The sequence below is a fragment of the Schistocerca piceifrons genome, chromosome 6 (assembly GCF_021461385.2).
Source record: "Schistocerca piceifrons isolate TAMUIC-IGC-003096 chromosome 6, iqSchPice1.1, whole genome shotgun sequence".
Taxonomy (NCBI): Eukaryota; Metazoa; Arthropoda; class Insecta; order Orthoptera; family Acrididae; genus Schistocerca; species Schistocerca piceifrons.
In genome coordinates, this window is record NC_060143.1 from 161,781,076 (window position 1) to 161,806,043 (window position 24,968).

At 39.9% G+C, this 24,968-nt stretch overlaps 1 protein-coding gene across 1 annotated transcript in view; it reads right to left on the bottom strand.

Annotated features, from left to right (window-relative positions):
* LOC124803209 overlaps positions 1 to 24,968 on the bottom strand; it is a 112,853-nt gene that overhangs the window by 39,578 nt on the left and 48,307 nt on the right. Inside the window, exon 5 of the mRNA XM_047264390.1 lies at positions 5,231 to 6,229. Coding sequence (XP_047120346.1) covers positions 5,231 to 6,229 — 999 coding nt within the window. The remainder of the gene's footprint in view (positions 1 to 5,230; positions 6,230 to 24,968) is intronic.

Genomic DNA, 24,968 nt, shown 5'->3' on the forward strand with positions numbered 1-24,968 from the left:
AGTCCACTGTAGGAGATGACTTTACTAGTATTTATGAAATATTTAGCAACCATCCCATGAACCTATCCTCCTACAGAGGGCTGTCTTGAAGCTTGAAATATGTGTAAATTTCATTCCAGGAGGCAAGATGAATTTTAAGTTGAATATTCTAGCGAGTTGCCACAATTATCTTCAAATGTTGCAAGTGTAACGGAGGGAAAAAAAAAAAAAAAAAAAAGACTATATTTTTCATTTAATTCTGTATATGTACTATATGACAACAATGTATCTCATGTAATGATTAATTGTAAATATTTGTATATTCATGTACTTATTGTATCGAGAAATGTATTTTAAGGAGATGTTAATGAACTGCAAAGGACTTGTGCATGTAGCACATGATTCATATAAATGGAACTGAAAATGCAAACAAGAAACCAACGTGATGGAACACTGGTCAAGAAATATTTACGTAGTGTCAATATGCTTTGAAGTGTATGGTGTTGTGGAAGCCGGCAGGTCTTCAGGTTGGTGTAAAAGACAAGCTCATCACCTGTCGTAGGCAGTGAGGTGTTTCCTGTTTTTTTTTTTTTTTTTTTTTTCTTTATTGTTATTTTCAAACCCGTACAAACAGGCAGGCTGTCAGCAGCATGGTACGCCGCTCTTCAGCCGTAGAGGAGATAAAGATAGAACAGAAAGAATACACAAATGTGACATAACGGTGGGTAATAAAACAGTAGACACATAAAGACAAACACGGAGCCGTTCACACTTGACGAAAATTCACTACAAACTGTTGTCACGACGCACTAACACTGAAGATGGCGATGGCACAGGTGAACGATGGAGTATGACGGGAACACTGAACACGAAACACGACGGCACTCACGAGACACTGATGGCGACGATCTCCGGCGCGCGAATGTCCACTCAGCGTGTACGAGTCCGGGGACCTGCCAAGAGAGGAGGTGGAGGAGGAGGAAGGGGAAATGGGAGAGGGGAGAGCAGAGATGCCATGGGCAAAGGAGAGAGGGGGAGGGAGGTAGGGGGAGTGAAGCCCGGAGGAGAGGGTAGGAGGGAGGGGGGAAAGGAAAGAGAAGGGAAGGGAGACGGATGCGATAGGCAAGGCGGAGAGCATGGCGTTCAAGGATTTGGAGGGATTTATAAAAGGAAGGGGGGGCGGAGATCCAGGCTGGATGGGCGTAACAGAGGATAGGGCGGATAAGGGACTTATAGGTGTGGAGGATGGTGGAGGGGTCCAGACCCCACGTCCGGCCGGAAAGGAGTTTGAGGAGACGGAGTCGGGAACGTGCCTTGGCTTGGATTGTCTGGAGATGGGGAGTCCAGGAGAGGCGACGGTCGAGGGTGAGTGTTTCCTGTGCCCTCATTGACCATTTATACCCCGGTAGACGCCACCAAAATTCGACTGCTGGAGATCACAATTTCGTGTTGACACATTGAACAAACTTTGGATTTTCTTCAAGTCACACGTAAGAGATCCAGGCAGTACACACACACACTAACAATCCGATACTACGTTTAAAGACATTGGAGCAATATAATAGAAACATTTATTGTTCGAATTAATTCCATTGTAAACATGAATCATGTGGACTGAATTCAAACGCTGTGCTAAGCAACGATACTACGCTGCAATTCAAAGACATTAATGTTACGACTCCTAAAGAAGATACACACCAAAAAGACTGTATACAAAGACTGATATGCAAAGCGCATTGTGCTCAGAAATATTTTTTGTAATATGTAAATTTCTTATTTTTTCATATATGTATGTATCTGTAAATTTTCTATACTGCCACGCTCGCTTGCGGAGCGTGTCAGTAGAGGAGGCATTGTAATGGCACTTTGACTTCCGCGCCTCCGCCAATACAAAGTTATAATTTACGATCGCGCACGCAGGAGAGCGCTGCGCCAGCGACCGATTTTATAAATAATTTTGTTCTTTTTTTTTACTTTTGCGTAGTTTTTTTGTTTTTAAGAACTAAAGGAGGACTCTCTCTCTCTTGTCTTGATACGAAAGACGTGTATTTTTCGGCGACGTCGAATGTGCTTTTGATGAAAATTAAAATTTACATTACAAAGCGATGTTGTTTCAATAGCTAATGAGAAGAAGAGATAAATAAAATAAAAAGGTAACACTACAAGAGCTGCATCAAACCAGTCTCAGGACTGAAGACCACAACAACAACGAGGCAAGTGCTGAAAGTGAACATTTTTACACAGTTCCATGTTCTGAAGTTACAGAACGATGGAAATGCAGAAGCGGCTGTCAACACTAATGGTGAAGGAACAGGGTCCTCTGGACGATAGAGGCAGGCACCAGAGGGAGGGTGGGGGGGGGGGGGGGGGCATGAGATGAACAGACATGTTGATACCACACACGGTTCACGTACGAGCTACAAGAAGCACTTCGCCTTGCTCATTCCCATCAGAGTTCGGAATCCTGCAATAGGCACAGCAGGCCACTTTTTGAAAAGCAGTGACAGCCACTACAACCATAGTAGCTGAGGGTGAGGTTGTAGGTAACGAACAAGATCCTGCACTGTGATTGGGCCAATTATGTGAGAGAGTTTAGCCAGGACTGAACAACAAAAGAAAAACGTTTGCCCACTCACATTGTCCTGACGCCTCTACATAATAGACAAATAAATGAAGAAACCAATGTTACATAGTCAATATGGGCTCAAGTGTCAGTGTGCAGCCATATAAACAGAGTAAAGAGGAAATAGTGGGTGCAGCACATCACCTAATGGGCGCCAACAACATGCTAGTTAAGACGTATGGTGAACTAGAAGTTACCGTTGGACATCGGGTTCAACGAGAGATTCAGATGGAGGATCATACTGGGGGAATTGCACAAGCCAGTACTGAGAGCAGACTTTATCCACAACCATGGGCTACAGCTAAAGCTGAGCATAGCGTAAATGAGATGAAACAGTGAAATAACTATGGGCACTGTAGGCAGAGATGCAAGCAATGCTGTCACTTTAGATAATAATGCAGTTTCGCTGGTATTGGACCATGAGGTACTTCACAACACACCGAATCACATTAAAACTACTGCAGGTCAACTGGATTTTCAAAGGCTGGAAAGACTGGCACCTGAGCAGTTTGAAGAAGTGAAAGCAAAGTTTAACAGCATGTTGGAAGTGTGCATTCTATGGAGATTAGGTAGCCCATGGGCTTTGTCATTGCACCTGGTCAGGAAGTAGGACGGTACTTGGAGACCCTGTGGGGATTATTATGCGTTAAATGTAAGGCCGATACCTGACCACTATCCTGTTCCCAATCTATGGGATTTTACAAATGTGTTGGCCGGAGCCACAGTTCTCAGCATAGTATACTGCAAAAAGGCCGAAGATCAGATTCTGGTGGCCTAAGCATATGTCTCCAAGACCTCCGTCATAACCCCTTTCAGCCTCTTGGGAGTGTCTCCGCATTGCATTCAGGCTAAAAATCTCAGCCTACTATTGGCAGAGGTCACTGACGAAGTACTGAGGGGACTACATTTGAGCTTTGCATACCTCGATGATGTACTAATATTTTTGCCGATGGCCAAATTACATGAACACCATTTCAAGACAGTGTTTGAGAAAATCTGGAAGTACGGATAGTAATAAACAAAGCTAACTGCAACCTCCAGCAGAAGCAAGTCACATTCTTGGGGCATGACATTTCAGCATTGATATCTGTCCTATCAAAGAAAAAGTGGAAGCATCCCATAGCCATCGAATTATCATCAATTAGGGACATTCCTGGGGATTGTCAACTTTTACAGACATCAGCTACCAGAAGCAGCGGAGTTGTAGGCACCACTCAAGGATGTGCTGGTAGGTAACAGCTCTATACCGGCAAACAGCATTTCGTTGTCAACATGCCAGTGCTTGTCACACTTAGTGATGTGCCTTGATCGCAAGTTCAGTAAGGAAGATGCCCATTTCCAGCTTGATGTAAATATTATGTACATTCTAGAAAGATGACTTGCAGCAGTTGGTGTGGTGGCTAGACTGAGAGATCAGAACCTGATGCTTCACAAAGTTGCTACTTTGTGTGTTTTGGTTAGCCTGAGAATCTGCACAAAGCTATGTAAACACCAACAAGGACTTATTTTAGAATGTGGCATGGACTCAGCATTAAACAGAGTCTGACTGGTTGTAATCTTGACTATGCTCCAGCCTCAACTCTTCAAGCTATTATGTGAGGCACTGTGGGATGTCAAGTACAGGGCATTACATGGCATCATTATATCACCTGGGAATTGATGCCAGCATCATTTCTGCTGTCAACCCCGTTGATTGACCATACATTGACATGGCCATGGCTGTACAAATACCAACGCGTTTTTGCCAAGGAATACCTACTATTAACAAATAAGAGTCAGTGTTGTATTGAAACAGCTCAGGTTTCTCCGGTAGGAACTTGTCTCTTCATTCATGGGCCAGCGACTGAATTATGTGCTGCTGCTGCTAATGCTGTCTTTAAGTGTGAACTCGTGCCATCCTGTACTGTAATTTTCATTTACAAGTCTTTCATTTGTTTCTCTAGACTTCCCTGTAGCCATGAAATTTGTTGTTCTATCTGATCTTGTTTAGCTTCACAAGGCGAAGTTACTCTCTCATTTTGTGACGTGCTCAAATTTACCGCTTCGTCTTGCTCTTCCAAGATCACCATCTTCCAGGGACAGCTCATTGGGCTATCTCTACTGCACAGAAAGACGATTGTAGGCATTATAACTATTTATTTCTCTCCAAAATCCAATTGAACAACTTGAACCGTCAAAACTAAAACTAGCAAAGAATAATTATGTTACATCTTGGCTGCTCAGCCAGAGGTTAATAAAAATGTCTTTCCATTCATTATATTCAGCAAGTGCTTCCCACACTGTGTTTGTGCCACCCTTATTGCTTTCTCCGGCAGAACTTGGAGCAACACTCTACGCCACAACTGAACAAGTATGACTGACATGCTGCAAAAATTTTGGCAAGAAATTTTATGTAAGATAGAATGTGTGCTACATAACCAATGGAATTCACATTCAACCTGTTTAGCTGTAAAGTATAAAACTTCAGGTACTTTGCTAAAAAATGACACCAAAATTAATTTTGTAATTCATATAAATAAATCTATGTGACTTTTCAGAGTTGTTGAGTCCTTTGAGAAACACTTGTATAAATGTAAACATATCTGATAAAAATCTCTTATCAATGAATAGCACTACAAATCTTTTTACCTTGAAATCCATGCCAAATTTGTTTACACCAGCCACTAAATATTGAATATCCTTTGGTAAATCCTTTACTAATAAGTATGGCCATCTGCTTGCTGGAGGTACTTTATGTTCCACATTTCCCTTCACACAAGCTGTTTCAAGTAGCTTTCTGTACCATTTACTTTCATCTTTTGCTGATTCCATTTGCATGCAGCTTGCTGAACTGCCAATTTTCTGCAACCAGCTTTCTCTTATACTTTTTGAATGGTGCCCTGCTGGCATTTGTAGATAAGAGTTTGAAACAGTATCTAACCATTTTCTTCGTTTTGTTGTTGACATTCCATTTAGTGTGCTTGTCCCATTTTGTGTTAAAGTAGAACTGTGTGAATCTCCATTTGATTTATCACCATCATAAATTTTCCTTTTCTTTGTATTTTCTTTCAGTCTATTTTTTAAAATACTCCCTTTGTGCTGCATGTCAGTAGTACCCTCATCAGCAGTTCTTTCAGTACTTTTCATAACTGTAAATAAGTAAAATGTAAGTCCAGGTTTAAAAGGTGGAAGCAATCTTCTAAATAGGGTGCGATTACTGTTCACAGGACTCTTACAGTCACTGACATTTAAGAGAGTGCTAGTAGGTTTTTTAGATATCTTATTATCATGAATGCCTTCTAATTTATCAGAGCTACAGTGACCTTGTACATTATTCTGCATCATGCTTTCTTCCTCATGCAATAAGTGACCTGTACTATGATGAGATGTTCTACATTGGACAGTCCTATTTCCCACAAGCATTTCTTCTGGGTACTTTTGAGGGCTTGGTTTCCTTACTTCAGAGAAATTATTGTGGCTACAATATTTTAATAGGCATGAGATGGTACATAATAACTCAGGGCAATTCTCCCAGTTTTCCGACAATTTTGATATAATATTTGCTCCATCTTCCTTTACAAATCTTCTCCTGTTCATCTCTGAATTATAGAGAAGTTGTATAAGAGCAGTCAGTGGTGCTGTCTTGTCCTGAAAGGAAAAATAAATAAGTTATCAAGAGAAACTTTTTTAGACAACTTCAGTAAAACATTTGTATTTGCCATATGTAAATTATTTCTGATGTATTTGAGATTTCCAGTGTGTAAAGTTCTGTCCTTGGTGTAATAACTACCAATCAATCTCATGATGTAACTCCTTGCTGAATGTAGTGGAAAACAATATGTACATAAGAACAGTAACACATCCAACCAACACAAGATGCACCCCTAGTTTGGATTTGGACTTCAAAAGGGTCTCTCCACAGTAGATTCCACTGCTCAACACTGTAAACAGACTGGCAAAATGTAAACGACAAAGTACTGTCAACTGATACATTCTGTGATGTGTCAAAACTATTTGATTATGCAGTTCACAATATTATCTTAGTGAAGCACAAATTTATGGTATCAGAGTTCTTGCTGATAACTGGTTTGCATCCTATCTAACTACAGAGTGTTACATTAAAAAACCCAGAGAATGTACACAATGAAACAGCATCTTCAGAACAGAATGGGAAACAGGCACAACAGGCGTACCACGAGGATTAATACTGGTCTGCTCATGTTCTTGATATTTATAAATGATTTGCCATTATATAGACAAGAAGCAGAGAGAGTTTTCTTTGTTGACATTGTAAGTATAATAATCAAGCCTAATGGAGAAACTGGAACACGTGAAAATGTAAATGAAATTTTATTAAACATTAATAACTGGTTTTCAGCAAACTGACTGTTGCTGAACACAGATAAAAAGAAAATACATGCAATTCTATACTGCATAAAGCCTGACTGCATTAAAAATAATGCTTGAGGGTAAATAAAAAAAATTAAGATGTATTCTAAGTTCTTAGATGACATCCACAGCAAATCTTACAGATATCTACTATGTATACACTGTGCAACTTGCGCGTTATGGAAAATTTCCATAGCATCAACTTTTCATCTACACAGAATTTTAGAAATATTGGGGATTTACTACAATCTTCCATTCCAATAAAGGCAATTTCTGAGTTTATGTATATGCTCTTAATTACTTTATGGTACATTCATTGCCATCACTGATATTTACTTTGTCTATGAAGAAGCAATGAGCCATCTCAATGTTGGAGGAGTTTCTCACAGATAAAAAAAATCAGTGTAATATGGTTAGCTGCCCCCCCATGAACCATGGACCTTGCCGTTGGTGGGGAGGCTTGCGTGCCTCAGCGATACAGATAGCCGTACCGTAGGTGCAACCACAACGGAGGGGTATCTGTTGAGAGGCCAGACAAACGTGTGGTTCCTGAAGAGGGGCAGCAGCCTTTTCAGTAGTTGCAAGGGCAACAGTCTGGATGATTGACTGATCTGGCCTTGTAACAATAACCAAAACGGCCTTGCTGTGCTGGTACTACGAATGGCTGAAAGCAAGGGGAAACTACAGCCGTAATTTTTCCCGAGGGCATGCAGCTTTACTGTATGATTACATGATGATGGCGTCCTCTTGGGTAAAATATTCCGGAGGTAAAATAGTCCCCCATTCGGATCTCCAGGCGGGGACTACTCAAGAGGATGTCGTTATCAGGAGAAAGAAAACTGGCGTTCTACGGATCGGAGCGTGGAATGTCAGATCCCTTAATCAGACAGGTAGGTTAGAAAATTTAAAAAGGGAAATGGATAGGTTGAAGTTAGATATAGTGGGAATTAGTGAAGTTCGGTGGCAGGAGGAACAAGACTTCTGGTCAGGTGACTACAGGGTTATAAACACAAAATCAAATAAAGGTAATGCAGGAGTAGGTTTAATAATGAATAGGAAAATAGGAATGCGGGTAAGCTACTACAAACAGCATAGTGAACGCATTATTGTGGCCAAGATAGATACGAAGCCCACACCTACTACAGTAGTACAAGTTTATATGCCAACTAGCTCTGCAGATGACTGAAGAAATTGAAGAAATGTATGATGAAATAAAAGAAATTATTCAGATTGTGAAGGGAGACGAAAATTTAATAGTCATGGGTGACTGGAATTCCAGTGTAGGAAAAGGGAGAGAAGGAAACATAGTAGGTGAATATGGATTGGGGGACAGAAATGAAAGAGGAAGCCGACTGGTAGAATTTTGCACAGAGCAAACATAATCATAACTAACACTTGGTTTAAGAATCATGAAAGAAGGTTGTATACATGGAAGAACCCTGGAGATACTAAAAGGTATCAGATAGATTATATAATGGTAAGACAGAGATTTAGGAACCAGGTTTTAAATTGTAAGACATTTCCAGGGGCAGATGTGGACTCTGACCACAATCTATTGGTTATGACCTGTAGATTAAAACTGAAGAAACTGCAAAAAGGTGGGAATTTAAGGAGATTGGACCTGGATAAACTAAAAGAACCAGAGGTTGTACAGAGATTCAGGGAGAGCATAAGGGAGCAATTGACAGGAATGGGGGAAATAAATACAGTAGAAGAAGAATGGGTAGCTTTGAGGGATGAAGTAGTGAAGGCAGCAGAGGATCAAGTAGGTAAAAAGACGAGGGCTAGTAGAAATCCTTGGGTAACAGAAGAAATATTGAATTTAATTGATGAAAGGAGAAAATATAAAAATGCAGTAAGTGAAACAGGCAAAAAGGAATACAAACGTCTCAAAAATGAGATCGACAGGAAGTGCAAAATGGCTAAGCAGGGATGGCTAGAGGACAAATGTAAGGATGTAGAGGCCTATCTCACTAGGGGTAAGATAGATACCGCCTACAGGAAAATTAAAGAGACCTTTGGAGATAAGAGAACGACTTGTATGAATATCAAGAGCTCAGATGGAAACCCAGTTCTAAGCAAAGAAGGGAAAGCAGAAAGGTGGAAGGAGTATATAGAGGGTCTATACAAGGGCGATGTACTTGAGGACAATATTATGGAAATGGAAGAGGATGTAGATGAAGATGAAATGGGAGATAAGATACTGCGTGAAGAGTTTGACAGAGCACTGAAAGACCTGAGTCGAAACAAGGCCCCCGGAGTAGACAACATTCCATTGGAACTACTGACGGCAGTGGGAGAGCCAGTCCTGACATAACTCTACCATCTGGTGGGCAAGATGTATGAAACAGGCGAAATACCCTCAGACTTCAAGAAGAATATAATAATTCCAATCCCAAAGAAAGCAGGTGTTGACAGATGTGAAAATTACCGAACTATCAGTTTAATAAGTCACAGCGGCAAAATACTAACGCGAATTCTTTACAGACGAAGAGAAAAACTAGTAGATGCCAACCTCGGGGAAGATCAGTTTGGATTCCTTAGAAATGTTGGAACACGTGAGGCAATACTAAACTTACGACTTACCTTAGAAGAAAGATTAAGGAAAGGCAAACCTACGTTTCTAGCATTTGTAGACTTAGAGAAAGCTTTTGACAATGTTGACTGGAATACTCTCTTTCAAATTCTAAAGGTGGCAGGGGTAAAATACAGGGAGCGAAAGGCTATTTACAATTTGTACAGAAACCAGATGGCAGTTATAAGAGTCGAGGGACATGAAAGGGAAGCAGTGGTTGGGAAGGGAGTAACACAGGGTTGTAGCCTCTCCCCGATGTTGATCAATCTGTATATTGGGCAAGCAGTAAAGGAAACAAAAGAAAAATTCGGAGTAGGTATTAAAATTCATGGAGAAGAAATTAAAATTTTGGGGTTCGCCGATGACATTGTAATTCTGTCAGAGGCAGCAAAGGACTTGGAAGAGCAGTTGAATGGAATGGACAGTGTCTTGAAAGAAGGATATAAGATGAACATCAACAAAAGCAAAACAAGGATAATGGAATGTAGTCTAATTAAGTCGGGTGATGCTGAGGGAATTAGATTAGGAAATGAGGCACTTAAAGTAGTAAAGGAGTTTTGCTATTTGGGAAGCAAAATAACTGATGATGGTCGAAGTAGAGAGGATATAAAATGTAGGCTGGCAATGGCAAGGAAAGCGTTTCTGAAGAAGAGAAATTTGTTAACATCCAGTATTGATTTAAGTGTCAGGAAGTCATTTCTGAAAGTATTCGTATGGAGTGTAGCCATGTATGGAAGTGAAACATGGACGATAAATAGTTTGGACAAGAAGAGAATAGAAGCTTTTGAAATGTGGTGCTACAGAAGAATGCTGAAGATTAGATGGGTAGATCACATAACTAATGAGGAAGTATTGAATAGGATTGGGGAGAAGAGAAGTTTGTGGCACAACTTGACCAGAAGAAGGGATCGGTTGGTAGGACATGTTCTGAGGCATCAACGGATCACCAATTTAGTATTGGAGGGCAGCGTGGAGGGTAAAAATCGTAGAGGGAGACCAAGAGATGAATACACTAAGCAGATTCAGAGGGATGTAGGTTGCAGTAGGTACTGGGAGATGAAAAAGCTTGCACAGGATAGAGTAGCATGGAGAGCTGCATCAAACCAGTCTCAGGACTGAAGACCACAACAACAACAATGGTTAGCTGATAAATAACTGTGGTTACTGACAGTGAACAGAAACTGAGTAGAGTGCTTAATCAAATGGAATGTGTGCTAGCTCAGGGCTATATCTTAAGATTTTTTTTATATGTATATGTCTACTTAACTGTGTTCGATCTCTCCTCCTTTAAAATGAAATTATTACTACACAAACAGATGTTGTTCTATGAAGCACTGCATGTAACATCCCCCCCCCCTCTCTCTCTCTCTCTCTCTCTCTCTGTCACACACACACACACACACACACACACACACACACACACACACACATTATATTATTCCTACTTCCACTCCATGATCTAGTGACCTAATATGAATAATTCTATGATATGCACCTCAAAAACCTGCCTCTCATGATCATCATATCCCAATGATTCCTGAAACATCTATCTGCTTGCTTTCCATTTCTTTCTTTGGATTTTTTAAATTTTTCTACAGTGTCTTGGTGTTCTAACACTACAATTCCCCTCACTAAATCAGTAGAGTCTTTATTTCTTAAGTCCTTCTGAATGGTCCCCACTTCAAAGATGAGGAGAAGCCATCATGCAATGAGAATGGAATTTACTAAGGAGAGTTAAACTGGTTTCCTGTTTCTTTCCACTTTAGAGTGCTTCAGGTGTGAAAGCCATCCAAGATATGAGTGCAGGTAACATCATAGTTTATTTCATGAAATCTTCTCAGGACAGCACCCAAGTGGCAGTGTTGTCCTGTAGCAAAATATCAATGAATTTCCTACTCCTTGATATGTTACTAGAAGATAGCGCTGCCATTTGGCTAATATCCCAAGATTTCATCAGTAAAATTTGCTGAAAACCCTGCATTGACATATACAACTGTTTTAGTACCAGGCTTATTTCCACCAAATGGACTGGTGCATCTGTTCTGTGAGCTCCACTGGTGATCTCCTGCTCCCGCTCAACTTGTAGACCTTTGTGGTCTTCACCATAACTGTGTCAAGTAGCCCTTACATACTACTGCCAGTAAGGCCAGTTGGACCAAGGTTTTTGTCAGACGTGTTATTTCTCCATGAATCACCCTTTGTCCTGGCCTTTGACACACAGAAACTGGCCTCCCAAATGAGAGTTCACACTGGTTGACTTTACTGTGCTTATGAACATTTAAAACTCTGCAGAGCATACAGGGAGATTAGTTTTATAAAGGTGAAACTCAGGTAAGTGTACTTAAAGAACTGAGTGTCTGATTTGCGAGATTAGGAGCACAGGTAGTTGATTCACAGGACGACTGGCTAATCCAGTAAGCTCTTTAAGTGTGAGCTGAGGCTAATTAATTTCTTTATTTCTCATAATACAACCTATCAGGTAACTGTGTAACTATGTAGTCTGAGGCATTTCAGACAGTCATACTGACAGACATTGGTCAACATCAGGACTATCGGTAGATGTGGTTCCAATTGGCATGGCCTACACTTAAACAGGACTGGGAAGGGAAGATTGGTACAGCTGTTTCATAAAAGTATAGGGGTGGATCTTGGGCCATGCATGGTCAAATACCTGTTGCCATGAGTAGGACAAGTAGGTCTTTTTTAAGGATAAAGCCAAACAATAGGTTCTTCTGCCAAAAGAGTATCTACAACAGTTTAAAAAATTCAGACATAATCACTCACAAGATCAATTATAAAACATCAAATGACACACATACTACATGCCATAAAGGAAAAGAAACTACTGCAAAAAGTAACATGGGACATAACACAAACTTAACAATCCTTCATCAAAACATGCAATCAATAAAAAATAAAGTACAAACATGGGACATACCACAAACTTAACAATACTTCATCAAAACATGCAATCAATAAAAAATAAAGTACAATTTGAAGTTCAGCTACAATCTTTGAACTGCACAGTAGTTCGTGTTATTGACGACAGGTGTAGAGACACAGAAATCCAACTTGTAGTACTGGCATTGTATGAAATGACATACTTATTGATATACCTTCACTCATGACATGCGCGATTTCACAGATCGCGTGTTCAGACAAATTCACAGTTCCGCTTATAGAGGCCATCTGGATCAGCCCCCTGGTGGGGTCTGGTAAGCCGCCAAGAAACAGTGTTATTTAAGCAATCACAAACGAATGCTTGGCCTACTCTGTACCATTTATTACTTTTGTACAGTCCATGTGCTCAATGCTATGCTTAACCTGCATCTTATGTATTGCTCTATAAAGTGCTATGTTCCATAAATTGTATTTATTCTTGCTACAGCGAATTTGACAATGAGTGAAGGTTACATTTTCTCTGCATGTTAGTGTTAGTGCTAAGTCACCGACAAACATCTCAATGGAAGAAATACTCCAACTTCTCACTGCCTAGCAGCAAGTTTTCATGGAACAACTGCAGTCTCTTGCCACTGCTCTCAACTGAGTGGCACCCCGCTGTGTTCATGGCAGGTTATTCTCTTGTCAGTGAAACTGTCGCCCTTTCCAGCATATAATGAATCATCTGAAGATAGGGACTCCTATGAGACATGGTTACGCTGACATTTCCAGGTTTTTCATGTGGATGATACAAACCTGTACAGGCCTTTCTTTCTTTTCTGGCTTTTGCTCCAATTTATCAGCTTTTGTGCTAAATAGCACCTTTACAGGAATCAGTCAGCTTATCATTTGATGAAACGCGCAAGCTTCTCTCAATATGTTGCTGTGACAGAACACATGTCATTGTGAACTGGGCTGCAGAATTACACAGGTTGAACCATCATTGTAAATTTGCCACTCATACCCATCACAAATCTTATGCTGGTCACATGGTGTGTGATATTATTCGTCTGGTTCCAGATAGGGAAGACCGCAAAAAAGCGCTTCAATGTGAGGATCCAACACTAATGGATGCGCTCAATATTGCACAGCCCTTCAAAGTGCCACAGGCCGCAGACAATTACATTGCTGCATGGTGGGACATATCTGAAGGTGCACAGTCAGCCCCTGTTTGGAACACTCCAAGCTGTTAGCACGATGGGGAACCATTGCAGCAATACAACCTTCACCTCAACATCGCATGGGGCAGTGTCGGTTATGACGACAGCAGCAAAAGGTTGCATCACAACAGTGGCGATGTGCCCCCTTCTGTCTTACCCATACTGCTTTGTCCCACACGAGCATGCTGCGTGCCTTAGACATTGGGCTGTTTGCAGCAAGTGTTGAAGGAAAGGTCACTTTGTAACACCGCTTCAAACGTGGCGGACACAATAGTATCGATGGACATAAACTGTTATCTCTGCAATGACTGTCTCTCTGAATAAACTGTTTATTGATGTGCATGTGTTTAACAAACCACTAAAAATGCAAGTGAACACAGGAGCTGCAGTGACTTTAGTAAACACGCAAATGTACGTGGACCTGGGCTCCCCTCCCCTCACACAGGTTTCACAGAAGTTGGTTAGCTACAGTAAACAGCATATTCCGATCCTAAGTCAGTTCTTCACTCCAGCCTCTTATAAATCCATTGTTCGTCCTCTCACCTTCCTCATTGTACATCATTCCCACACCACAGAACTGTTCGGATTAGATGCGTTCAACGCTTCCGGTTCTCCATTGCCGATGAGGTAAATTTAGTGTCAGATCAAGTTGAATATCAGCAACTGGAGTCCCTCTGCTCTGAGTTTTTGTCTCTGTTTTCCTCTGGGCTCATTTTTGCTATCGGTTTTCAGGTCCACATTACCATGAAAGAGTCCTCCTGCCCTCATTTTTTTCGGGCGTGACAGATGACTATCACATTGCACGACTCTGTCAAGACAGAATCAGACTGTTTGACATCACTTGCTTTCATTCAGCCTATTTATTCTTGTGAATGGGCTACACCACTGGTTATCATTAAGAAGCCAACAGGTAAGCTTTGCCTCTGTGACGACTTCAGTGTCATGATTATTGCACAATCTACGATAGATACAGACCTTCTGCCCCACCCTGACGAGTTGTTTGCAAAATTATCAGGCAACCACTACTTTTCCAAGATTGATTTGTCAGAAGCATACTTCCAGCTCCCCTTGGCTGAGGTCACTAAGCCTACACCAAAATCAACATTTGCCTTTTGGCACTGCTTGCGCACCCGCAATTTTCCAGCATTTTTTAGAACAGCTTCAGCCTCTATGACCAGATGCATTAATTACCAAAATGATATCGTTGTTTTGGATTCTTCCACTGAAGACCACCTTATCTCCAATCATTTTTCACTTTTCAGTCTGCAGGTCTCAGGTGCAGTCTTGCCAAACCTCATTTCTTTCAACTCTCAACTGAGTATGTAGATTATGAGGTTTTTTGCACAGGGGTCAAGCTATTGCGTCACCATGTTCTCACAATAGCGGCTTTGCCATGGCCGACCTCCATTAAGGAACTGCAGGTGTTTCTAAGTAAAGTTGCATACTACTATAAATTTTTATTGGATTCATCCACTGCTGCTCAGCACCCTTGCACATGCTTTTGTGTAAAAATGTGCCTTTTTTCTGGTCCCCAGCTTATGACCGAGCACTTGCTTTGCTTAAATCTAAGCTTCAATCTGCCATGAGTGTGGTCACTTTTCAACCGGGTCAGCATTCCTTGTTGGCTACAGGTAGCTCTCAGCACAGTATGAGTACACAAATATGTGGATGGGTCTGAATGACCCTTTGCTTATGCTTCTGAGACTTTAGCTTCCACTCAACAGCAGTATTCTCAGATTGAAAAGAAGACTTTAGTGATTGTGTTTGCCCTCAAGAAATTTCATGTCTTCTTGTATGGTTCTAAGTTCCATTTAATCACGGATCACGAGCTGTTGGTTGCTCTATTTAAATATTTGGCTTTGGTGCTGGACAAGGCAGTGCATTGTTTGCAACGGTGGGCTCTCTTTCTGTCCCATTATCATTAGCAGATCCATAACCAGCCAACATCACAACTTGCCAACACCAATGCCTTATCTCACCTTCCAATTGGGCTGGAACCAGCATTCGATCAGGACGAGTTCCTTTTTCCAATTTAGATACTGGGAACCAGAACATGGTTCATGGTTTCCCCATCACTAGTGTCACAATAGCATCGGCCGTCATCGCAGGATCATGTACTTAGTCGGGTCCTCTCTTTTGTGCAGCATGGTTGGCCAGAAAACCCCTGGGCCATGCCTCGGATCGCTTGCATAATTACTTTGGCTTCCAGCACTGCCTTTCTGTCTTTGATGGGGTTCTTTTGTTAGCTATGGAGGATGCTGCTCTCTGGGTTATGATTCACACTTCTTTATGCGTAATTTACTGCAGCTTCTACATGTCAGTGGGGGACCTCTCACACCAAAGTTTTGGCTGGCCGGTACATGTATTGGCTGGGCATAGATGGGGACGTTACACAGCTTATTGCTGCTTGCACTCACTGTGTTCAGCATCTTCCCCCTGGTCAATGTCGCAGCACCCATGGGAGCATCTACAAGTCGATTTTGCTGAGCTCTTCCTAAATCAGTATTGGTTCATTGTAGTGGCCACCTATTCCAAGTTTCCCTAAGTGGCGTGTTGTTCATCCATGTCCGCAATGGCCACTATTTCGGCCATATTTAAGATTTTGTAACTGATGAACTTCTGTATACCATGGTTAACGATAATGGCCCCATGTTTGTTTCTCAAGAATTTGCATCTTTTTGTCAGGCTATTTGTGTTCACCATCTCACAGCTCCCCATGCATCCTCAATCTAATGTGAGGCCAAACACATGGTTCAGACATTTAAAACTCAGATGTGGAACTATGTTTCTACTCCATCTGCTGCATCCGACCCCTTGTCCGCAAGTGTAACCAGCTCCATGACGGTTCCAGCCGGATGTGCCTGTCTTGTCTTGTGTTGTGTTTTCAGCTGCCAGCCGAGCTGGGTTCCTGCCATCATCGAACAATACTGGGACGGCGCCTGTGTCCGCACTCCTGACAGATGGATGTCCCGTCACTTCGACCAGCTGCGGCTGCACATGGTGGGGCCTGTTCTGGAGGGCTCACTGCCTCCCTTGCCCCTATCAATACCTGTTCCTGTGTCACCGACTGTCTGGTTTGCACCACAGCGGGGATCACTGCCAGGTAGACTGCTGTCCGGTGTTCCTGCCCCTGCCTCCACTCCTCAACTGCTGTCACCCATGCAGCCCCTGCTGCATCTGATGCCATAGTTGCCACTGACTCCTCCAAGGCTGGGTCCTGTGCGGCCACTGTCTCCAAAGCCCCCACTGATGCCTCCAGCACTGATGGCTAACCTTGACAAGAATGGCGTTATGGAGATGCCATCTCCAGTACTACCATACAGCCTCTCACATGTGGGAAGACAGTCTGCCAATTCAGCCCCTCATCACTTCCGCCTCTACTCGCCATTGCCTGCCTGTCACATGCTGCACCAGTCGCATCGTTGTATGACAAAATGGACTTCAGTGTCATCATTGGTGTTTTCCATGAGGCATAATGTCAGTGCTTTTTTTTCACATCATGAACTTTTCTCTGCCTAGTGTTTTTTATGTATGTTATGTGTTTTCCCTCCCCGTAGAAGGGAGCAGTGATGTACCTTCACACATGGCGTTTGCAATTTCATAGATCGTGCGTTCATACAGTTCACACAGTTTACAGACCCACCTATAGAAGCCACCCGTGTGAGCACTCTGATGAGCCATCAAAGAAACACTATTACTTAAGTAATGGCAAATGTGTGCTCAGCCTATTCTGCACTCTGTGTTACTGTTGTACAGTCAACTTGTTCAGTGCTGTGCACAACCTGTATCTTATATGTTGCTCTGTAAAGTACTTGTTCCATTAAACTGTGTTTGTTCTTGCTATAGCACTTACTATATGACTATTTTAAAGAATGGAGGATCATACATTTAAATCAGAAAAGCAACACTGTTCAAATCAAGACATGATCGCAGTATAGTAAATGAAGACAAAAACCTCGAAATATCATTACTGAATTAACAGGTCTTGACATCATTAAGAAATTAATCATTTTGTGTGTATGTCGATCTCCCAGTTGTAGTGCGGACACTTTTTATAATAAATTAACAGAAGTTCAAGTACAAGAGTAAACCTAATTTTATGTGGAGACACAAATACAAACAAAAAGATCATAAATGAAACTATTAACACTCTCATAAATATCCTTCATAGTTTTGGAATTTCCTGTTAGTGAATAGTACAACAATCATTACTACAACTGACTGCGTGACCACAGATATGGACAGGCAAAAGTGTGATGTAGTTGTAAAAGAGCTTGGACTACCAACCATTTCTGCCAAATAATAATAGTAATATTGACTTCAGAAAAAAATCCCTAAATTGCAGGTGGAATACATTTATCAGAAATCAAAATACAAGATTTATCAAAAGAACTAGCGAACCAAAGCTGGAATGAAGTGTATACAGAAACAAATATAAATGTGAAATTCTTTACATTCTCAATATTATCTAAACTGAACTTTGAAAAGACATTTTAAAAGTACTCACATGTCTCAGAAAAACAAACTGATAACATGAGGTATCAAGAAGTCCCCCCAAACCTGTGAGTGCAAGAGAATCCTAATGAGCCAGTGTTCTCAAATTTCTAACAGAGATGGTTGGTTGGTGTAGGGCGCAAAGGGACCAAATTACAGGGTCATCAGTCCCTTTTTCCTCATGCAAACAAGTCGTAAGGTAAAACAATTCTCAAGTGGAATTTGAGAAAGTAAAAAGGGGTAAAACTAACGGGGAACCACACTGAAAGAGAAAACGAAGGAAGAGAACCAAAATGGGAAAACATACAGCAAAAGGAAAAGCAAATGAAGGTATTAAGGTCATAGAGCAGATGGCCTGGGCTGTATGATCACAAGAATAAAAAAAAATGACGAGCCAGCCACTCTGCAACACACTAAAATCTCCAGCCTTGACAAGGTGATACAGAAAAGATGAACACCAAGGGGGAAAAATGCAAAGAAAGAGTGACGAAGAGGTAAAATGGAGACAGGGTGTAGGCCTGGGAGAGAAGGATGGACTCCCACCCTGAGTGTACGATAAAAAAACCCTCACGAATAAAACGTAAAACTAAGTCAGCCAATGAGGCATTGCTGCCCAACAGGAGTAGGCAGGGTACTGGGAAGGTTAAAAGTCTGCTGCAGAGTGGCTAAAATTGGGTAGTCACAACGACACTGAGGTGGGTCCTTGCAATGGAGGAGGTTATAACACTTGCTTGCTATGACACAAACCAGTGTTACACTCTGGGAAGACTTTTAATTTTGACCGTGCATGTGTCTAATGGATGAAGGTATCGGACAGTAATTTTGAATATATTGTAATTAATAGAAAAACTAAAGTAGTAAAGTTCATATACGAATGAAAAATCGAATGGTCGGCAGCCCAACTAGGCACATTAATTTGAAATATTATGTTCAAGAAAAATTAATATTAGTTGTTGTAGTGACTTTCATTAAAGTTCCCTTTGTATAACACACTGAATACACATGAATACATGGCAATCTAAATTATGGGGAACAGTAGTTATCATTAATGTACAAACCAGTAATCATAGAAAGCAAAATTGTACCTCACTCATCATAACAGTTACAATCATGATCTTTATGTGACTCAGTACTGAGGTGTTACTGCAGGAAGCACTCAACTAAAGTTGGACATGGAAAGGTTTCTGACTAAACTGACATAAAATTACCACAATTACACTGTTTATACTCCCATTTATAGAACTGTATCAGATTTCTTTAGTAGCAATAATATTCTAATTATCTTTGTAATATGAGAAAATTATGGTGGGGACCCATAAACTGATACTACTGTATCACTAGTCAAACTCTATGATTATTTCAGTAGTAAGATTCAATTCAACTAAATTTACTTCTTGGCCCCACTTAAAATAGTTTATGTTTTCATGCTTTAAAGCAAATTGCTCAACACTGAGCTCGATTAAACTCAAAAAAATTGTTCATGACAGCAATCAAAGCTAAATTATGTTTCAAATAAGTTCAACTTGTGTGCCTTTTTCATCACCTGTGAAGTAGGTAATTTAGACAGTAACATTTACACAGTCTGGCACTGAATTTTAACACAATTAATACACAGAAATAAATCACTAATTCGTTAGAAACAGGATACTCGGTTTTTTGAATACTTAGGAGGGGATCCTGCACAGGTTCATGATTAGGATAAAAGTTGTGGTTCTAAACACAGGTTTATAGCACTTGGATTATTATTGAAAACACTCACACAGATTAACTGGACCATGTTCTAATACATATATGTATGCATTGAAGTTGGTGGAGCAGTGGCGAAGCAGTGGTGGAAAGCGACGTGGCTGCTAACTGTACTCACGGCTCTTAATGTTTGAATGATCCTTACAAATTTTTTCTTGGTGACAAATTTTTTACGTGTTAGAGCCATTCTTTGTTGGCGAGCGTACCAAGTAACAGCCAAATCCACACCGAAGGCAAAATTCCTTGCAAATTGGCTTCCAAATGCCTCCCTTGGCCCCCTTGATGTGTACCATGCAACAGCCAGCCACTGACTGCGTACCGTTCCCACCAAGGAGCCACCCAGTTCGACCACCAAAACCACTTTTTACATCGCTCCAAGCCACTTCCATTGCGGAGACACTTCCCTACATCTTTTACGTTATACAAGTGTCCTAAGCAATAACCAGCTTCCAAGAGACAATTTTCTTCTTTATAAACATACTTTTATAAAATTTCATTATTTTAAACATTATTTAGTTTTTTCCATACATACATCACAAACTTTAAATTTCCTGTCACAAATCAATGACCTTAACTAACAAAGAACAAACACTTCATAATCACAGATACACATTTACATAATATAAACCTACTTTTAATCAATACAGGTGTTACACAGGCCCCATGTTTCATTGAGGTTTCCCGAAAGGGGTACATCAATGAAACATCAATAACATCTACGCAGTGTCGAGCTGTCAAGAAAAATAATCAATCCAACCAGGGTTGGGCATAAGAAAATATGTCACAAAATACACTAAAACACAATATACTTCATACACATCATTAACAAAACAAGACAGAAGCATTAATATTCAATTCTGTACACCTATCATAATTGACTCTCATTTTATGAAACAATAAGTTAAGCAGTAATCAAGATTTTCTGTATTACTAAGAATATTGAGCAGCATGTTGTAAGCTTGAGCTATTCTACTTCTCACTTCTGCCTTGCTCCTTCCATCCCTGGTAATATTACTGTCCAGATAAGTAAATTTATCAACTTGTTCAAGCAGTTCATTGCCTACATGAACTTGGACTTTCACTTGATCTTCTTTGTCGTATGCCATTACTTTTGTTTTTGGTTTATTAATTCTCATATTATATTCTTCACCCATAACTTTATCCATTCTATTCAGTAGGACTACACGATCTTCTTCACTTTCAGCCAGGACAGCTATATCATCGGCATATCTTATCATATCTATTCGTTGGCCATGAATTACATCTAAGAGCATCAGCCTTGAAAGCAGGAAAAGATTTTTGAAATCATGCGTGTGGAGTGTGGCATGCTATGGGTGTGAAACATGGACTCTCGGGACAGAGGAAGACCAGAAGCTAAATTCTTTTGAAATGTGGTGCTATAGACGCATGCTCAAAATAAAATGTATCGACAAAGTCACAAACGAAGTGGTTCTGGAAAGAGCAGGTGAGAAGAGAAGCTTCTGGAGTTTCATTGTTAAAAGAAGAGTGCAATTTACAGGCCATCTATTAAGACATAAAGCACTCCTGAACACAATCATAGAGGGATATGTCGAGGGAAAAAGACCAAGAGGAAGACCACGACTGAGGTACATGGATCAAATCATGAAAGATGTGGGACGTAACACCTATAAAGAAATGAAGAGAAAAGCTGAAAGATGCACAGAATGGAGACAAGCTGCCATTGTAGCTGTTGCAAACCAATCCTTGGATTGACCACTACAGAAGAAGAAGTTGTAAGCATTCGAAAAAATGTAGGTATACATATACAAGTACACACCTAACAATATCACAAGAAATTTTAATACGGCACACATTATACATACTGTAGCATAATATTGAAATCATTAAGTGAAAAATTTTTCAGTGCTGCTTCTAATAATAGCAATCCGTTCTTTGATATTTATATAGTCATATAAACATATTTAAATTGAACCTAGTATTATTTTCTCACTGCCCTTACTTGAAACAGACAGTTCATTTTTTGAAAACTATAGCAAAAATGCACACAACATTCATCAAGGTAATAACCAAATAATTTTGCTGCCTGCAATAGCATTTGGCAGTCCATGTTTGCAAATATTTCAACACTGTATTTTTATTATACATTAGACGTTTGACTGCCCATTTTGGATTTTATGGCAGTTCAGTACAGACATCATTTTACCACATTCAGACGTACTTTCTTGCCCCAGTTTGGCAAGTCTTTTACGCTCCCCACTCCGTATTTAAGGCAGTTATTTGTTATTTTCATCATCAACACTTGTCTGCCTATGGCAGTCCTTCTGATCATACTGTGTATTCCATTATTGCAGTTCTTATACTAGTCATAGCCTGGAGTTTACATATAATGTCTATCCCATTATTTTATATCGAATATGAAACTTACAGACATCAGTAATCTTATAATAGAAAAGTTCTTTTCCAACATGACAGCACTTGGCAATACAACATCAAGAATAGGAACATATAGATTAAAATACATAGGCAGTTCTTGTAATTGTCCCTTATTATTCATTTCTGTTGACATAAGGTTTTAAATCTACAATATTACGAACACCCAATGGTTTCTTTGACTTAGGATAAACAAGATAATAGGCATTGGTGTGTGGAATTCCTTGTACTTCAAAGGGACCATTACATATTTTAAATGTGGAAACTTCTTGGTTTATTTCACTAGATTTTCGTGAGTTTTTACGAGAACAAAATCACCAATTTTGAATTTGGTCATTTATCATGTCTTTTATATCTGGCTTCCGCTTTTTCTTTCAGTCTTTTTCTTACCAAGTCTTTTTTCTCTTTCAGATCTAGTTCTACATTGGGTGAAAATTGTAAGGCTTCTTCAATTATACTTTTGCTCTTATAATTAAGTAGAATTTCCTCGGGTATAAATCCTGTAGTTTCATGATGTAGGGTATTCATTACATATTCAAAGTCCGCAATGTACCTGCCCTGTGCCTTATGATTGGGATCGCAGTAAGTTTGACACAAGCTACCTAGTTCACACATATAACATTCCATTAGATTACTTGAAGGATGGTAGGCCGAAATATATTTCACTTGGATGCCATTCTGTTCCATCCCTTCCTTCCATATTTTTGAGATAAACTGAGGCACATTTTCTGATAGTACTGCCTTTGGTTTTCCTATTGTATTAAAATATTCAGTCATTCTATTAAATACTACTTTTGCAGTAGCTATTCTAATGGGAATTAGTTTTATAAATTTAGAAAATATTTCCAATATCACTACAATGCATGTACAATTTCCAGAAGTTTTTGGGAGAGGCCCATACAAATCCACTGACAATAAGTCAAGAGTGTCTTCCAGTACACTGTTCTGCATATAACCTTGGTTGGTTCGATTTGTAATTTTTGCCCTCTGGCAAATATCTCATAATTTAATTCGATCTGTTATTTTCTTTGTTGCACTGATATTTATTACTAATACATCAGAGTTTTTCAATACACTTTTTCAGACCACAGTGTCCTAAGGCAGGGTGATAATAGTCAATTACTTCGGTCTCAAATAGAGATGGCCAACATACTTTCCACTCCTCTCTATCTGCCTCTTTCCTTTTGTATAAAATATCCTTAAGGTCTTATAAAATTTACAAATTTGAGGGTACTTGGTATTATTAAAATTTACTTTAACTGATTTCCAGACTTCATCTTCGTTTTGGTAGTACCGCACATTTTTGCAAATGTTAGATTTTATTTTTCCACTGAACCTCTTTGATGAATCTCATATGAAAGGTGCCATCTCCGTTATTTTCCTCTGGAACACTGTCTATTGCTTCCGGTAGTCTGGACAGAGCATCTGCTACATGACTGTCACTTCCTTTAACGTAGAAAATTTCATAGTCAAACTGCTGGAGGTACAGTGCCCAATGGCTTAATCTGCCGGTAAATAAGTGTCAGTCTTTAAGAAATGTCAGTTCTTTGTGGCCAGTATGTATAATAGTTTTATGCCCCCTTAAATAATTTCGAAACCTTTTCAAACCCCATATGATAGCTAGAGCTTCCTTTTCTGAAATGGTGTAATTTCTTTCATACTTAGTCAGGGTTCGACTAGCGAAAGCTATTGTCCTGTGTTTTGGTTCCACTAATTCTATGTTCTCTTGGAAGATTTCTATACTGATCCCATGTGCACTGCTATCAGTACTCATATGAAATGGTTCACTCAAAAATGGGTGATGCAAAATATTATTCCTTATTAACTCATTATTTAGATTTTCGAAATTTTGTTGGCATTCTTGTGTCCAAATGAATGCACTATTTTTCTTAAGCAACTCATTTAGGTGAGGACTATTAAACGCTTGCCCCTTCGCAAATTTGCGGTAAAATCCACAGAGACCGAGATACACTTTTAACTGCTTTCGATTCTTAGGTGGCAGGCATTTTTCAATAGCATTTAACTTCTCTGGGTCCTTTCCAATCCCAGAAATGATAATAATACCTTCGCAAATTTGTGGTAAAATCTACAGAGACTAAGATACGCTTTTAACTGCTTTCGGTTCTTAGATGGTGGGCATTTTTCAATAGCATTCAACTTCTCTGGGGCCTTTCCAATCCCAGAAGTGGTAATAATATGTCCCAAGAATTTTATTTCTTGTTTTACTAACTCACACATCTTCAGTTTTAATGTCATTTCTCCTGCTTGCTTGAAGAGCAGAAAGTGTTTTGTTTAACAACTCAATTTTTTTTTTTTTTTTTTTTTTTTTTCAAATTTTCTGTGGCGATTAATAAGTCGTTCACACAGATTGTCAATCTAGCACTTATTTCCCTTCCTAGTATAGAATCTAAAGCCCTAATGAAGAGTGGGACAGAAGTATTAAGACCAAAAGGAACAACTTTATATTGGTAACATTATCCCCCAAATAGAAATGTGGTATACTTTCGAGACTCTTTATGTAATGAGATTTGCCAATACCCCACCATGAGGTCTAAGCTAGTCAAATATTGAACATTGTGAAACTTTTGCAATAGATCATCTAAATTTTCTGGATGATCTATTTCTCTTTTGACAACTTTGTTTAGAGTTCGTGCATTGATTACCACTCGCA